This window comes from Primulina tabacum, chromosome 2, assembly GCF_025594145.1.
Source record: "Primulina tabacum isolate GXHZ01 chromosome 2, ASM2559414v2, whole genome shotgun sequence".
NCBI classification, from domain to species: Eukaryota; Viridiplantae; Streptophyta; class Magnoliopsida; order Lamiales; family Gesneriaceae; genus Primulina; species Primulina tabacum.
Window position 1 is genome coordinate 6377824 of NC_134551.1, and position 18183 is coordinate 6396006.

The 18183-nt window shown below is 33.8% G+C and overlaps 3 protein-coding genes across 5 annotated transcripts; 1 reads left to right on the top strand and 2 right to left on the bottom strand.

Moving 5' to 3' along the window:
- Positions 1-287: 287 nt before the first annotated feature.
- LOC142537344 (protein LURP-one-related 6-like) lies at positions 288-1551 on the bottom strand. Its single transcript, XM_075642882.1, has 3 exons — positions 1160-1551; positions 802-1044; positions 288-670 (listed from the first exon to the last, which is right to left on the bottom strand). The coding sequence occupies exons 1-3, from the start codon at positions 1406-1408 to the stop codon at positions 527-529; spliced, it is 636 nt and encodes a 211-aa protein (XP_075498997.1). The 5' UTR covers positions 1409-1551; the 3' UTR covers positions 288-526.
- A 4167-nt stretch (positions 1552-5718) lies between these two features.
- Positions 5719-8730, top strand: LOC142528306 (uncharacterized). 3 transcript variants are annotated; one of them, XM_075633349.1, is made up of 6 exons: positions 5719-6210; positions 6560-6877; positions 7766-7818; positions 7961-8005; positions 8096-8140; positions 8271-8730. In XM_075633349.1, exons 2-6 carry the CDS (start codon positions 6722-6724, stop codon positions 8695-8697), a joined length of 726 nt encoding a protein of 241 aa, XP_075489464.1. In that variant the 5' UTR covers positions 5719-6210; positions 6560-6721; the 3' UTR covers positions 8698-8730. The 3 variants fall into 3 exon arrangements, with proteins under 3 accessions (XP_075489464.1, XP_075489467.1, XP_075489472.1); XM_075633352.1 differs by lacking the exon at positions 5719-6210 and adding an exon at positions 6349-6474; XM_075633357.1 differs by lacking the exons at positions 5719-6210; positions 7766-7818 and having other exon boundaries at positions 6357-6877.
- A 2908-nt stretch (positions 8731-11638) lies between these two features.
- On the bottom strand, positions 11639-14685 carry LOC142528319 (serine/threonine-protein kinase RIPK-like). The gene is made up of 5 exons (XM_075633362.1): positions 14079-14685; positions 13782-13917; positions 12768-12904; positions 12531-12654; positions 11639-12443 (listed from the first exon to the last, which is right to left on the bottom strand). The coding sequence occupies exons 1-5, from the start codon at positions 14460-14462 to the stop codon at positions 11848-11850; spliced, it is 1377 nt and encodes a 458-aa protein (XP_075489477.1). The 5' UTR covers positions 14463-14685; the 3' UTR covers positions 11639-11847.
- Between the last annotated feature and the right edge of the window lie 3498 nt (positions 14686-18183).

An 18183-nucleotide genomic window follows, 5' to 3' on the forward strand; every position in this document is an offset into this window, starting at 1 on the left:
TGATCTATTCGATTTTGTTCCAGAGGATGGCATATGATCATGACCGTAAAGCGCATGTGGCCGGAGACGTTTTTATGTGTTACATACACTATATTTTCTCATTATAGCGACATTATATTATTTTATCCCATCGACTTGGACTCAGGATTAAGATCAGGTTTGGCTTCCCTTTGGTTCTTTATCATGATATATAGACATGCAAGGTTCTGCTTAACCGCATTCACTAATTGCACAAACACACATATTATATATGTCACTTTATTCTAAACTCCTGCTTACAAGCGATGTGGCAACTTGCGTGCATGCATGCTGCTTTTCAACTTTTTCTTGCTTTTGTCAAAGGAGGGAATCGAAATCTTATATGGCAATAAGTTCATGTATATATCTGCATGTCATATGCGCATAATTCATACGTGATTCTAAGATGTTGGCCTTTTAATTATGTTGATAAAGTTGAATATTCTGACATATATAATAAATTTTCAATATCTTCAAAGTCAATTGATCGATAATCCATCTAACGATTTCAGCATCTGGTGGATCCATCGTATATGTAATCGAGAACCGCAATCACTCCAAAAACAAAGGCTTGATCAATTCCAGCCTTTATTCTTACATGGTACAAGTCCCTGCTTGACATCACTTGCTCCACCTCTTCCTTTACTCCAACCTACATGCAGCCATAAACAAGAAATTCTCGCCGTTCAGCGTTAGCAAAAAAAAAAAAGACTATGGTGTTTCTTTTAAAAAAATAGTCATTCCTTATGGATACACGCAGTGGGTCGGAGCAATATAGTTTACCTGTGCTATTACATCTCCCTTGGAACCGACAATGGTGCAAGATCTTTGCTGGAAATCACCCATAATTTCAAGGTTTCTGTAAGTGCTGAACTCCGTTGATTCAGCGGAGATCCTGATGGGAGTATTCTTCGAAAAACATGAATTTGGTTCTTTCAAGGTGAAAACAAGCTTGCGCGATCCCAAGAAGTCGCGAGTGAAGCCTTTCCATTGTCTCGTGATGCTTAGTGCTTCGATTATTGCTCCCTGTAGCCACCAAATTTATAATAAAAAAACTCTTCTTTTTCACCAATCTTATTATTCAATTTCAACCTTCTAACTACGTGGATTCAAACATGGACCAAATTGATACATTACTCACCTTTCGCCTTAGAAGTAGCAAATCATTTCCTTCCCCATCTTTAAGAATCATCTTTTCTTTCTTGCCAAGAATCCCACATCCATCCACTTTAAAAACAACCCGTTGGCCGCAATCCGCCACCACGAATCCACCGCCATTCGGCACGTTCGGCCGCCTCCTAACCGCACGAACCACCTCATCAGGCGAACAATACTCCTTGCTTACTATTGGCATCATCATCATCATTCCACCACCTGGTTTAGCAGCCATTGATTATTGGTCTATTGTACTCAAAATATATATATTTCTGGTATTGTTTGGCTTAAAAGAACAATCCAATTTATAGACTATACAAATTATTGTAAAGGGATTTTGTAATTATTGTGTATTACTTATGAATTCAAAAGTTTGGCAAGCTTTCTTGACTATGATAAACACACACTAAAAAAATGTGTAATCTAGTGTGAAATTCAAAGGGATTTTGGTTGAAAAAATGTACACCATGGTATTATTGAATTGCTTTTTGATGTAATTCAAAAAGAGTTCGTGAGCTTTTGAAATTTGGCTGCCTAAGAACTTTAGGGGGAATATTTGAAGTAAATTAAGTCTCCGGTTGTTAGAAACATAGGGTTCATTGGGAGTGGGACACGGAAAATCTTGAATTAGGCTTCCACTTTAATGAATTGACCTTTAGTTAAGGTAACTTGTCCAAATTGATCTAAAAAAATTATGACAAAAATTTGTGTGAAACTGTCTCACGAGTCGTATTTTGTGAGATATATATCTTATTTGGGTCATCAATGAAAAAATATTATTTTTTATGCTAAGAGTATTACTTTTCATTGTTAATATCGTTAGGGTTGACCCGTCTCACATATAAAGATTCGTGAGACCGGAACATTAAATAAACCTTCACGAGTTGTCATTAACTGATGTTATATAACATATGTCGGTTATTCGGCAAAAATCTAGAAAATTATAACATTGTGCATGAATGGGTCAATCACTCCGATTACGTTTGGATTGATCGATTTGATTTGAAGAGAGGGATCTAATTTACAGAATGATTTGAGAGACGAGTTATAAATGACATGTCTCTGATAGATGAATTACAAATGATTTATATCTTGACCGAATTTCACCATAATATATTCGGTTTAATCAGTTGATTCATAATATAATCTCGTCTCATAAAAACATAGTAAAAATTATAGAAGGAAAATCATTTAAAAAAATTTCATGTCGGTAAAACCTACACAATAAAGTATTGTTTGAAAAAGCCCATTTCAATTACTTTCATTTAAAAAAAATATTCTTTTTGTTCCTTAAATCATCCTCGTCCTTTGATGTAGTAACCATTGTCCATTAAAATATAATATAAACTAATATATAGAAAAATAATAAATAAAAAGAGACGCTATGACAATAACGTGTGAGGTAACGTAACGCCATTCACAAGTGTTGCATTTCAAAGAATTTAAATTGATAATGACTTGTGACATGTCTCATTTAAACTGATCAAAATGTTTTTTTTTTTAGTTCGAGTTTTATCAGACCGAGCGATTAAGATGAAAGTTTTCAAAAGTGAAACACCTCGTACGTTCCACATGATTATTTCATTAATGATTGTTTTAATTTTAATTTTACATTTTTTGACGGGTATAGTTAGGGATGACAGTGAGTCGGATTTGGTTGGATTTCATATCATCCGTCTTCATTCCTATTTATTATATTCATAATCATTTACTACCCGTCCGGGGATTGAATATTGATACCCTACTCAAATATCTTATCACCACTTATAAGTTCATTTTCTTGGATTTTAATTATTTCAAGTTAGCTATGAAATTTACTACATTGTCGAGAAAAAATAAAGAAAAAAATAAAAAATTAGCAAATTAAAAATTCAAAAAAATTATAAACAATTTATCATAACATCATTATCTAACAAAAATAATATATACTAATAAAATACGTACACGCGTTGCATGTGTTATTATTATTTTCAATTTGATCAAATAATACTAAACAATTAACACGAAATTATTTTCAATTTAGAAGAGTTGTTCGATTTATAATAGAAGTTTTGTTATATTTTTTCTATATAAAATATGGAGTGACTTGAGTAGATTTTTAGTAGGATAATTATGAAGTTAAATATTTTGGTGTCCTCTAAGATAGTTACTCTAAAAGTCTCACACTTAATAATATATATATATATATATATATATATTATATATATTATACATATATATTTGATCGGATATTGATCAGGTCGCATATATGTATGATTTTTAAGATTCGTTTCATCCCCACACGCGAAAATCATCATACCTGATTACTCATTTATTTAATCGGATAAAAAAATCTTCTTCTATAGCTTCCTCCATTCATACCAGGTATCGGATTTTCGATTGAGTTTGGAAAAAATTGTCATCCCCAGCTATAATGAGCTCAAGGACTTGCATAAATATAGAAGAAAATCCACGCTAATTGCATCAAGCTCTCCTGTTCAAAACAACCACACTTACAAATATTAATATGCTAATATATTTCTCCATTTTTTAAAAAAAATTATCAATCACAATAAACCAATCCCACAAATTAAATATTATTACACCCCAAGTCTTTATACCCAGCAATACAACGAAGAGATTAAATTTTATAAAATCCCATTAATATATTAGGTGGGGATTCTTGACACTCATATATTATATGTACCTAAGAGTCTTGGACCCAAGAAAATTTTGTGAAGTGAATTCAACACATCAAATCCCAAAATCTCGAAGTTCATTTGTTAACGCCTTCAAAAAATTGACCTTTTACAGTCGTCTGCTTTGGTCTCCAATAATGGACACAAACAAGAGTAGTCCCTCATTTGTTAAGCTGGTTTGAAAAATGTTATGTTTGTATTTGATGTTATTTAATTCAAGTCAAACTTAAACTTTTTTCTGGACTCGAATTCAAATCTAGATTCTTTTATTCAAAACACCGTCAGATTATAAACTCAAAAGATGTTTCAACCCAAAATGTTTGTCTTTTTTGTTCTATAACATCTATGGGTTATAATTACTTTTTATCAGTTTTAATGTCGGATATGAGATATTACAGATATCTTGAGAAGTCGACGTCCGGGACGACGCATTCTAAACTAATTTTACGCATTTTCCAATATTCAGTGCATGCATCATGCACCTTAACCTAACATAAATTTTTTCCACTTATCGTTAATGATTTGATATTGACTTTTTTCTAGGTCGTCATTTCGACTATAGAGAGATTATAACTCAAGATGTTAACATCTAAAAAACGCTAGTTGTTAATGGATTTTAGTATTTTATTTATATTATACAATTATATGTTAGATAAATATATTTTGATTCTTCCTTTTCGAGTACAGGAATTGAACAACAAATATAAATAATTCAAACCAACACAAGGCTCAATGGAACTGAAAATTCATTACTACTCACGGTTATTCATGGATTGGAGAGTGCTATTAAATTAGGGTTCTGACAAGATAACTCTTGACTATGTTTTTAAGTAATAATATTTTTTTATTGTACTAATGATATATTTATATTTAATAAGTTTCGTAGGTATATTATGATGTCATCGGAAACATATATAATGGACATTAATTAGATGAGCAATTTTCGAAGGACATACGACTTACTCACCGGAGAAGAATACTTGTATTGTTATGTTTTATTAGCTCGAGTGTGAATGTATCTATATATGCAGTGACGGAGCTAGAAATATGACTCTGCTCGGACTAAAATTTTAAACTCTATAATCTTTTAATATTTTAAATTGATCTGTCCGAACTAATATCATATTATTCCAAAATTATACAAAATTTACATATAAATTTTTTTTAAAAAAATTGGACCAGCCCGGATATAAATACATGTGCCTCCGCACCTGTATATATGTATAAGAAGAGACACTCATATTGTATGAGACGACATCATCACTAGAATCATGCTAACAAACATTCCTGTCAGATGAACTCATAATTCAATTTTATGATATTGATTTTTTATTTGAAATATCCATAAAAAATATTTTTTTTATCGTATATATTATTTATTATTAAAAATATGAATAAGATTGTAACGTCTTACAATCATACAAGAGAAATACTGTATCATGATAATATTTAGTGGTGTTTGGACAAATATTTTATATAAAACTGTTATGTAAGAATAGAAGAATAAATATGATGTCGTACATGATAGAGCCGACCAATTGCACAGAACCACAGCTCAGAAATGCCATCAAACTGCCAATCTACAAATCTTAAAATATAACATCCTCAAATCTACAGCGGAAGAGATTCCTCGGTCTCCCAAAAAATACACAGATGTGGGCTTTGAAAATTTCACCGTACTTCGGTTTATTTCATCTTATCCATATGAGCATTGTCTTCATGATAGGATGGATGGCTAAGATTTGCCCATGCATATATAAGAACCACTTTTATTTTAAAATTATATGTGTGGCAAGATCTTATCCGTTAAAATGAATTGAAGGTAATGCCCAAATAAGTAAGATCTCATTAACCCATGCTCCTACCCTGCTATCATGAAATCTGAGATATTTATATTTGTTTTACCCGATGCCGTAAAAAAGAGAATGAATTCCACAGTTTCTGAATCATATCACGCAGCGCTGCAGCCTGTCACGTGTGCTTTCTGTCATCTCTTTCCATGTACAACTCTGCTCTGCCACTCCACCCAGATCACAGACACTCACTGTGTGACTTCATCCTGCTTTCTTTTTTTCGAAATGAAAAATGGTTTTCAAGAAAAAAAATCTGATAAAAGTAGTATTCTGATTTATCGAAATGACCTTTATTTTGATAAAATTTTTAATGAGATTTCATCAAAGTTTTATATATTTCGCCAATAAATTTTTCTTGATATCTTAAATTTGATTGGAAAATATTTCTTTTCCTACCTCAATCTATCCGCATTCACAAATAATCTGCAGCTTTTTTCACCGTCTTTTCCTACCTCAACCCATCATTGTTCGAAGGAGAAAGAAACAGAACAGTCTCTGTCAAACAGGTACTTACCATTATCACGCAACTTTTTAATTTCTATCCCCTCCAACAGTGACAAAAGATAATTGGTTGTTTTTAGTTTTTTACGCTTCTTTTTATTTTATAACCGAGCAGACGCGGACAGGTGTGAGTGAAATAAATGCTTATATAGTATAGTATTTCTGCGTGTATATAAACTGTATAGCTTTGTTCTGTAACTGGTTCTGCCCATAGTAGTTGTGTAGCAGAGCGTTTGGGGCTCTGGGGACCCCTGAAATTAAACCAACGAGTCAGAATTTAGTCATTATTTCCTGTCTATTTTCCCTTCCATTCCCCAACGTTAACCTCATTTTCTCCCATCTCTCCTTCTGCAGGCACTGTGTGCGGGTGTCTTGGGATCTATCTTCTTGCGACACTCGCATTTGAAAGTTTCGATCTTTGGGACTTTGATTTCGTTCCAGTTTTTAATGGGGTTTTTAGTGTGTGAAAATTGAGATTAAAAAAATAATATCAAGTGTTTGGATTTTCTTGGCGAAATGTCTGGTTTAAGGGGGAATGGCTCCGTGTCAACGCTGCCGCTGCCGCTGCCGCTGCCGTGGCCTAAGTCGCCGCCCAAGTACCCTGATTTGTACGGGAAGCGCCGGGAGTTGGCCAAGATTCAGATTTTGGAGAGGGAGATTGGTTTTCTTGAGGTGATTTTTGTAAATATTTATATATGCAAATTGCTCTGTTTTTTGTTACTTTAATGGCCGATTTGAGATGCTAGTTGACTTCATTTTCATGCTTAAATTCTTCTAGATCTCAGTTGGGTTGATTTTGGACCAACTCCCAAAAACTTTAATGTGATTTGGTCATTTTTGTTTAGTGCCATCTGTAAATTCACCTTAAAACTTCAACTCTAAACTACTTTTTTAAGTGTACTTTTGTATTTTTTTTACTCTTTTTTAGGGTACTTTTTATGTTTATTATTAGTGATGGTAATTTTTTACTCTTGCACTGAGGATCTTATGTGTTTTTTATTCCTTTCTCAATTTGTAAGAGTAGTTAGGTGGGGTAGAAATTTGAATGAGACTTCAGTAAGGTAGTATGGTGATGACAGTGACTGTTAATTGTGTGGGGAAATATAGAGGGCCTCATAATTTGTGGTGTGTGTCATGACATAGCATAAGGAACCCAAAAATGAATTATTTGTTTGCAAAACTTTAATATGAATGCTTATTTTGGAAATGTATGGACCACTTCAATTTTATCTGTGTTTTGGAAGATTGACGATTCAAGATGGACTCAAATAGTTCTAATCAAAAAAAGAATCTAATATTATCTAGACCACACCAGCTATTTGGTGTTGGGATGATAATTGATTGCTCAGTCCACACCAGTTAATCATGTTACACGTCGACATCTTTCGATCATCTCATTTCACGTAGTATCCAATGATGAAACTTAAATTTTTCAAGAAAGGGTTTGTAACTAAGTTGGGTAGATTGTAAACCGCTGAAATGGCAGTGGAGTAAAAATTATTTTTGCTTGTAAGGAATATACGTCTCGGTGTATAGTGAAACTGCATTTTGTTTAATCAGGAAGAATTGAAAGCTGTTGAAGGCCTTCCACCCGCTTCAAGATCTTGTAAAGAGTATGTTGGTTTCTGGAATGCATCTACTTTTAATTTCAAGGATGAATTCGAAAGAACACGGCTAATTTTTTAAAATATGGTTTTGTCTTTCATCAAATGATACAAATCATATACCCATGTTGATGTTGAATTTCATTGACAGGCTTGCAGATTTCGTGGCAGCAAATGTAGATCCTCTAATACCTACGTGAGAACATACATTGGTTGTCTTTTCAAATTGCATAATTCTTGTTTTTTTTTTTTTTCGGAATCTTGAAATCTTGGTCTTTGAAAGCAGAACCAAGAAGATCAGCAAATCACACCGCCTCTGGAAATGGCTCTGGTATGAGTTTCTAAACTGTCATCGCAAAGTTGAAAAATGCACAACTCTACATATCTTCATAAAAAATTTTCTTACTTCCCCGCTTAAATATTTTCATTTATAATCTGAGTGTAAATCCCATTTTTTGCAGTGGATTTTCATGCTTCAGTTTATCATGGATTTTCTGTTGCTGTCACCACTGCACGTGCGATCTCGAGATGCCACACTGCCCTGAATGCAATACATGCCGTTGCAGAAGCAAATGCGCGAGCTGCCGAATCCCAAAATGTCAATGTTTTTCTTGCTGGAATAGCCGATGTTTTGACAACTGTACATGTAGACTGCCTAGCTGCTGCTGCATTCCCGAGTTCACTTCGTACTTAAGTTGGCCTTCATGTTTCTCGTATTTGTCTTGGCCTTCGTGCTTAACCTGCTCTTGTTCTTGTGTGAACCCTTGCTCTATCCCGTGCTCTTGTCCGAGCATTAAGTTTAAGTGTAGATATCCCAAATGTCCCAAGGTAAATGTATGTTCATATTGTGACAAAAACTGCTGCTACCCTTGCTTCTTTTGTTTTTAGAATTATATGATAATATAGACATATTTAAATTTCCTGGATCTCCATTCTCCACATCCGTAGTCTATCTCCACTTTTATTTTTTTTTCACATTCGATAAATTCGAAACAAATTAAAAGTCTCGCGTTTGGGACAACGTTTCAAATTCAAGACAGCTAAAAAAACGAAAGAGAAGAAATTTTTTTTTTTTTAGCAAAAAATAGCCACAAAGAGAAAGTTAGACAGTGAAAAAAGCTCAGTTTTGTATATTTTTTATAGGCAGAAATGTATGTGAGATGATCTCAATGGTCGTGTTTTGTGAGACAAATATCTTATTTGGGTCATCTATTAAAAAATATTATTTTTTATGTTAAAAGTATTATTTTTTATTGTGAATATCGGTAGAGTTGATCCGTCTGACAGATAAAGATTTGTAAGATTTATCTCATAAGAGATCTATTCTTTCTTGCACGATCTTAATCTTAACCAGGTTGTGTGAGATTCTCACACCGAGGTTCATTTTTTATGTACATGAGTTGATGTTTGTGAAAATAAAGATCAGGAGTTTAGGTTTTTAAATTTCATAATTTATTTATTAGGTTAATGATACAAAGCATCCTTCTACATGGCTATATAGGATTCGATGCATGTACAGTTGCCAACGAATCTTAAATTTCCAATTGGCTATTTTGGTTCAAATTATTATTGATATAACATTAATTACATATATTAGTAGTACAATTATTATCAATATGCTAATAATTATGGTGTCATACCATGTGGCATCAGCATTTTAGTGTGCATTTAATTTGATGCATTTTTTATATTGTACTCTATAATTTTATATCATATTACATAAATTTGTTATACATTCAATGCACATGATTAGCAACAATTATTTGATTTTGATGCCCTTAAGATTATCGTGTTTGGATTAATATCATTACAGAAGGGCCGAGCCCTTTTGATAAACGATGGCCCTGAAAAGGGTCAATCGCGAGAATTTATCAAGATCTTCGGTGATATATAAAAAATCTAGATAAACATGCGATTTGGTCAAATCTACAGAGAGATAAGGTAAGAGTTCTAGCCATCATGATTATCGAGCCCTCTCAAGTAGAATTCTACGTACTTAGGAATCATATTTAAAAAAAGTAATTAGTCCCTCATGCTTCTATATATATAACAAGTATTCACTTTGTTGCTTATTCCGCACTCTTTGCTCTTTGCACTCATAAACAGAACATTGACTTCAGCATCTGACCCTATTTTGTATTTGCAGATCCTTCAGCACCGACTCGACCCCAAAAGCTTGGGGATTTGAAAACTTGCTAACCAAATCGAACGGAAGATAAAATTTTGATCATATTTTCTTTAAATCAAGAGTATGTTTTTTAATTGTAATAAACTTTTTTGAAGTATAAAATATTTTTTTAAAAAAAAGTGTGGCGGGACGAATAATTTATATTGTTTTTTAGTGTCGCGATTTGAAAAACTGGATTTTTCTGTGGTTCAAATTTTCCCATGTCAATAATCATAATTTTGGATTAGTTTTATAATGTTTAATTTATTATTTTCACACCTCGGCCTAACGACAGAATTGGCCATCAGCCTGTTTGAAACTTCGATAAAAATAGGATCAGTGCCACTTAAATCTAATATAATCAGATTTTTCCATTCTTTCTTGAAGTAAATTAACTTTAGTTGTGACAGTCTTATTCAAAATTTTAATACATAAATTCAAAATTTTAAAAAAAATTGAAATCTTGTAATTTATACCATAAGAAATGAAAATAATAAAATAAAAATACCCATTTCCTTACTTAAGTCCGATCTTTGGTCATTTTTTCCATCCCCGAGAAAATTGATTACACTTCACCAAACTTATTGAAACGAAGTTTTCTTCATATGCTTACCAAGTTTTTCATAGTCAAAGCAAGAATTTTTTCATTCGATGAGTTTATATATATATATATATATATATATATATATAGTGTGTGTGTGTGTGTGTGTGTGTGTTTCATTTCCTATCTAAATTAAAGTCTCGAAACTAAATTTGGTGTAAATTATTCAAATTTATACATTTTAATTAAAATGGAATTCGAATAATTGTTTTTTTTATAAATTAAAGGTGGTTATCATTAGACGATTGTTGCTTCTTTCTCAAGGTCTGATTTCTTGTTCACCAAACATACCTCACTTCCAACTCAATATGTATTAGTTTGATAATATTTTGGATATGTGATATTAATTCTTTTGGGGTTGGTAAGCTGATTGTGACCCAGCCAAGTCAAACAATAATTAAAAAAAAAACGAGGGATTTGAATTCAATTTTATATATATATAAAAATCAACGGTGTCATTTTGAAAATTATTTATTTAAAATCCAGCTAGCATGTATAGGAAAATGGAAACAATAAATAATAAAGGATATCTTTATGGGATCTTAATATTAATTTAATTTGATTTTGTTGTTCTGGAATATTGTCGATTCTTTTTATATAATGAGTTGGGGTAATTTTTTATGTAATCTAATTACTGTTGGATTTGAATCTAAGATCATATGAATTTTTAGCCTTATCCTTAATTACTATTGGCAAAAATTTGTGTGAGACGGTTTCACGGGTCGTATTTTGTGAGACAGATCTCTTATTTGGGTCATCCATGAAAAATTATTACTTTTTATGCTAAGAGTATTACTTTTTATCATGAATATCGGTAGGGTTGACCAGATAAAGATTCGTGAGACCGTCTCACAAGAGACCGTCTCATTATCATTAGACCAAGAGATCCTTAGCGGAGAGACTAATATGATCTTAGGAATTTTATATGCCATATGTAGTTTGTATTTTATATAAAGTTTTGTTATTTCGAAACACAATAAATTGAGTTGTTTAGAAAATTTTTAAATTAAAAGCACTTTGGTTTTGCGAAAAATGGTAAAATTTTATTATGATTATCAAACAGAAGAACAAAGTTTGTATATATGAATGAAACCGAGAAATGTGTGTGTAATTCCAATTACATTTGAGAAAAAAGAAAGACAAAAAATGCTCACATGTTCAACATTTGCCCTAATAAACTAAATATAAGGAGTAGTCAGTACTCCACGAAACCAAGAACATTCTTGATGAATATTTATATATACAATTTCTTGATCCATAGTTCCACAATTCATGATCTCTTTGAACTGTAATTTGCAGGCGAATTCGACCCTTTTCTCCTATCATGTTGTCGTGCATTTTCAGTGAACGAAAGGGGCGAATTCGACCCTTTCCTCCGATCATGTCGTCGTGCATTTTCAATGAACGAAACGGGCGATTTTGCCCCATTTTCACACCCTTCATTTGGTCTGTTCCTGTGATGATACAACGGAGAATTCTCCTTCTTCTTAGCAATTTCTTTAGACGAATGATCACTATCGGTGGAAACTGCAAAAACGAAAGTACCAATTTGCAAGTCTTCAAGATCTTTCAACGGCTCCAAAACTTTGATCACTTCACTTATAATCGGCCTAAGTTTTGGCCGATGGCTTAAGCAATGATAAGCAATCTCTGCTGCCTTTTGAACCCCGAGTTCCGAGTACTGCCCCTCGAGTCTTGGATCGATTATGCGGCTGAATTTTCGGGGACTTTTCAACATAGGCCTTGCCCATTCTGCAAGATTTTGTTCTCTTTGAGGACGGGATTTGTCCAACGATTTCCGACCTGTCAGAAGCTCCAAGAGAAGTACCCCGAAACTATATACATCACTAGCAGCTGTCAAATGACCTGCAAAACTTTACTTGATTAGATTCAAAATGCAACTTGTAAAAGGTTACAAGTAAGAAATTAACCATAATTTCGCAGTTAAATCACCTGTCATGATGTATTCTGGCGCAGCATAACCTTGTGTGCCCATTACTCGGGTGGAAACATGCGTATCATCACCTTCAGGACCGTCTTTTGCAAGTCCGAAATCCGAGAGTTTCGCAGTAAAATCCTGAAAAAAGGATTTAAAGATTTTGTAAGATGTATATGAACGTGAAAATGTTTGTGTATATATTGGCACTATATATACACACACACACATATATATATATAACATGCACTTACGGAGTGTAGCAGAATATTTGAAGCCTTAAAATCGCGGAATATGACGGGTTTTTCGGCTTCATGGAGAAAGGCAAGTCCTCTAGCAGCGCCAATAGCAATTTTCATTCTTGTTGGCCATGGAAGTGAAACTGAAAATCCTGGTTCAAATTTTTTTGGAAAATAGAAAATGTAAAATTTTCCATTATAACTATAGATAGAACACATGCAGTCCAAAGAAATATAAAGTTCTTTAGGATTAAACCAATTATATGTACATCACATCAAAGAATTAAGCTGTTCATTTAGACCCAATGAGCTGTTACTATCACTAAACACCAATAAACCAATAGAATCAATTGAAAAAAATTTTAATTTTAAAAAAACAAACCCTAAATTCCAAAAATTAATGATCTCTCAAAATATCTTATATCACCCTGGTATAACCAAGATTTCAGATTCAAGTAAACAATCTCTTGCCCCTAATAAAGCTCCGTCCCCGGATTATACATGATTTTTTTTATTAAAACAAGGTCGAAAAAATGGAACAATCGTCCCAACTCACCCCTTCGACGCCTACCAGTGTCATATGCTTGATCAATTAATCATACCAACACTAAACCAGAATGCAAGATAAACAATGAGATTTTTAAATGTAAATTATGTTGTTTGACCAAAAAAAAGTATGGCTCGTCTCCATTAATCTAAAGTGGCGATGGTTCATGAAGAAAGCTTTGATTTATTCAAAGTGATAAATAAAACCATGAAGTTTGTATTGTCAATAAAAAAGAGAAAGTTCTGTGGATTTATTTGGGTAAATTATTGACAATTTAATCAGATCAAATGTCAACTTCCAACGCATCATCACCATTGACATTTTCAAAATACCAATCGTCGTTGACTTAAAATGGCCTGCCAATTACAGCTACTTTCATGCAGTTGTGTTTCAGAATTAGAATCACAAAGAAAATTATAATATATAAAATTGAAACAGTAAATTATTGAAGTTAAAGAACGTAAAAGTGGGTAACTACTTACTTCTGAATAGTTGATTTTCTAGGCTTCCTCGTGCCATGTATTCGTAGACAAGAAGCCTGTGTTCTTCTTCGCAACAATATCCAATCAACTTTACCAAATTCGGATGTCTCAATTGCCCGAGATAAATCACTTCGGTCTGACGATTCTCAGTATTCATCGAGCAACAAAATCAGTCCGTAGATTCAAACCAACTTAAAGCTAATAATTGAAACAAATTTGATGGGGAAAAAATGTCTTATAATTATACGTATACATTAGAATATTTCATGCAGTACTTATGATGAAATGAATATATACCAGCCATTCTCTATGGCCTTGAGAACCATCCAAATCCAGGAGCTTGACGGCAACGGGCTGAGCTTTCAAGCCGGACCTTATCTTATCATCAATGAAGCCCTTGTGCACAGGCCCGAACCCGCCTTCGCCAAGAAAATTACTGGGCGAGAAGTTCTGCGTGATCACCTTCAGCTCCTGAAGAGTGAACGCATGAAGATTGGATCCCACCAACGAGGCCGACAGATCCTCCGATAAAACCGTAGAACTGCTTAAATCCGATAGCGATATCCTTAGGAACGAAGATTGCTGTTTCAGCACTGATTTCTTCGGATCCGGCTTCGAGCCCTCGGACTTGAAACAGATGGGGAAATAGTCTTGCCATTTCACCTTCTTCTTAACCGCCATTAATACACAGTTATCGTGAGATTGAGAAAGGATCGATCTTGAACTGGAAACGAAAAAATAACGATGGGTTTTTATTATTATTATTTCTTGATCATGAGAATGTGTATCGTTTTCGGAAAATCAATCGACATGGAGAGAAGAAATCAAGAACTGAGATACATCACATTACACGAATAAAAATTAGATTAATTATTAATCTCTCTCTCTTTAGGACACGGATATAAATATTTGCATCTCCTTCTTATAATACTTTATACGAAAGTATGAATATTCTAGAATTTATCTGATATATACACACGTATGTACATAAATATGATCGAAAAGTTATATTTTTATCTCATATAAATGTTTGTTTGCAATCTTATTCCCACATTTTTCTAATTTAATTTTGACAAAAGATTGTGTGAGACGGTCTCGCGGATCGTATTTTGTGAGACGAATATCTTATTTGGATCTTCCATGAAAAAATATTACTTTGTATGCTAAGAGTATTACTTTTTATTGTGAATATCGGTAGGATTAACATGTCTTACAGATAAAGATTCGTGAGACCGTCTCACAAGAGACGTATTTTATAATTTTAATCTTTTTCTGATACGACAGATCAGTTCTCTGTCATATGATATAAAATAAAACCGAACATATAAAATCAAAGCTACAATTTTCTGAAATTTATCGATCTGTATAGTATTCATTTTCAAGAAATGAAATTATAATACTGTCGCTAGTCGTGATGTGTTAAACCTAATTGTACGCTGAATTTATCCATTCAACACGCCATGTAACATAAAAGCTATTACTTGTGTGTGTATGCTCGTCCACCTAGCACATTAATTAATATAATATTAGATCAAATTGTATGTTGTGAATACGTATGGCCGGAAGTAAATAAAATAGAGAAAGAAAAAATAATAATGGGGAACATCTCTCTTGACTTTCTTGCATGTGTGGGGCAGGTTTTTTTTTTAAAAAAATTGGTAGGTTTTTCCCAAAACCATGTTTAACCATGTATAAATAAGCAAATATAATATTCTTTTAATCTTATATCATATAATAATATTATTTTTCATGTTATATTTAACTCATGAATCATAAGAAATTATTATTATTATTATTATTATTATTATTATTATATAATAAAAGATTGGATCGAAATCAAACTGTGATGTTCTAGGCTGAACGAAGTTTCGTTCCTCGGAAATCTACCCGTCACAATAAAATAACATCACGGTTATCATTAAATTAAAAAGTTCTATAATTGTGTTACAAAATATTATAATTATTTATTTTCTATTAAAACAAAAGAAAATGGAACTGGAATTTGAGTTTAAATTATACAAACCAAGTACTTTAAACTATGCAAATCAAGTTATCCGTGTATATGGATTGCTTGTTGAACCATGCAAATTACGTGTAAGTAGGATACTCAAAATTCGGGAGTCGAAGAGTTTTGAAAACACTATAACTTTAAAGTTCAATTTGATGAATAAAGGATTCATTAGGGCTTAAATTTCGATTTTGATTTCATATTTCCTATAAACTGAAATCCAACCATAAAAATTTAGTTTTGATAAAAATAAAAAAAAAATAGAAGATACAAATTGATTTTGATAACAATTTTTTTATTAACAAAATCATATTCACGTCCAAATTAATTAAATATGCATTTCCCAGCTACGTGTTTCCTCACGCGGGAAGATTTTTAATTGTTCCAGACAATTAGAGAGCTTATAGAGAAGTAGAAAATTGTCGCAAGACACGTGAAGCTTCGCAAATTTTCACACGTGTGTCTGAAAAAGTAGCAATTAGTGACAAATTTTAGCCTTCGTTTCTTCCATAAATAGGAAGAATCTCGTGGTTGAACAATGATATGATTTACATTCCAATTCTGAAAATGATAAAATCTATAAAATATTATGGACGATAAGATTATTTACTATAAACACATACATTATACCTATACCTACTGATCTGATCGCGTTAAAATGGGTGAGCCGGGTACGGGGCTCCAACGGACCAAATCAATAATTTATAATGTTTGGGAATTTGAGTGAAGATAATGGCTTGGATCAACACCTGTAAACAAGAAAGTAACTCGTGAATGTGCGCCGGAGGGATGTCCGGCGTGGCCACTCCGATGCTTAAGTCAGCAAGCTTTTTGATGAACACAAGCAATATTTGAGAGGAAGTATGTAAGTGCTTTTAGTTCAAAGATTTCAGAATCATTAAATGAATTTAATACCTGCTATTTATAGTGGAAGAATGGGTAGTTACCTTGATTACCACATCACCTACTAAGTCGGTTTATCATACTAGCTTCTGATGACTTCTCGGACACTCCAAACCCAAGTGGTTCTGACGGATTAGACTGCCTCTATCGATCACACTCGAGTGTGGTGCAATTATCGAGGTGACCTGGGTAGTTGGTTACCTGGGTACCTGAATGAGAAACCGGGTGGAGAAGAAGTGCTCGGGCAGCTGGCTTCTGATCCGGGCTATTCAACCGATAACCCGGGTCATCATTAACCCGGAAATGGGTCACCATTAACCCGGACCTTTACAGGGGTATCACCACACATCCTAAAAATAGTCGGGCTAGAGCTTGACTCGCTGTCCCGATCAGTCATGCATGTTTACTCCAAAACATATCCCAGAGTGAATAAGAGCCTTGGGTCTCTAAATATCCTGCAGAAGTGATGAGGGGTCAGGCTTCCATATCTCTCAGGTTTTGAACATTCATCGTTTAGTACTCTCGGGAAATCCAATGAATGTCATTATGTTGCATGCGTTAACAGTGACACCGTCGAAAATTGTTCGTATTCCGAGGTAATAATGAGCCTGTTTCCTCGATACCCGTACACGTCTTTTCATCTGCCTGCTCAATTTCCTAGATTCCCTCTGATCGTCCGATTGGATTCGGATCGACGATGGAGACTGATTCCTTCCTATATATATGTACAGTAACCTGCTTACCTATTCTCCAACATTCCATCAATTCAGTCCTCAAGAAGTGCAATGGCGGGTTCCAGTGGTTCGAAAGCTCCCGACATGGCAGCAGAGTTTATGCAAGCAGCTTTTGAGAAACGGAAATCTGAATTGGAAGATGAAGTCTTCCAAAAGATCCTCCATTACTGGGAGGAGCTGCAAGGACTTCAGCTTCTTCACGAGTGGGAGGAGGCTATCACTCATGAACTGGTGGCCAAGCTTGCAAAGTATCGGGAACGCTTGCAGATTTCTGATACGGAGGACCTCTTTGAGGACGACTTTATCCTCCAACTATTGCTTCATAAAGAGAGGAGGACGCTGCAGAAGATTGCCGACTCCGCTAGCTTTATGAAAGCGTTCACTGGTAGCTCTATAAAGAGTTTTGTGATTAAGTGGATAGCCTCTGTAGAAGAGGAATTTTTTAATGTAACGGGTAAAGAATTCCCGGAATAATAATAAAAAAAAATGCTTATCTAGTTACTCTTATTGTCCGTATTTCATTGACACCGCATGATATATGTACCATAAAATGAGTCAGAATAAATATCCAGAACTGATAAGTGATCAACTGAAAAAACCGGGCCCTAAAATTCCCAGGGCTCAAAATGAAGTACCGGGGCCTTACTTTTCCCGGGATTAAAATAAGATGCCGGGGCCTCAGACCTCCCGGGCTTAAGATGAGATCTTGGGTAACCCACGGGGTGCCATGATAACGCGTGCCCTTTCTATCAACGAT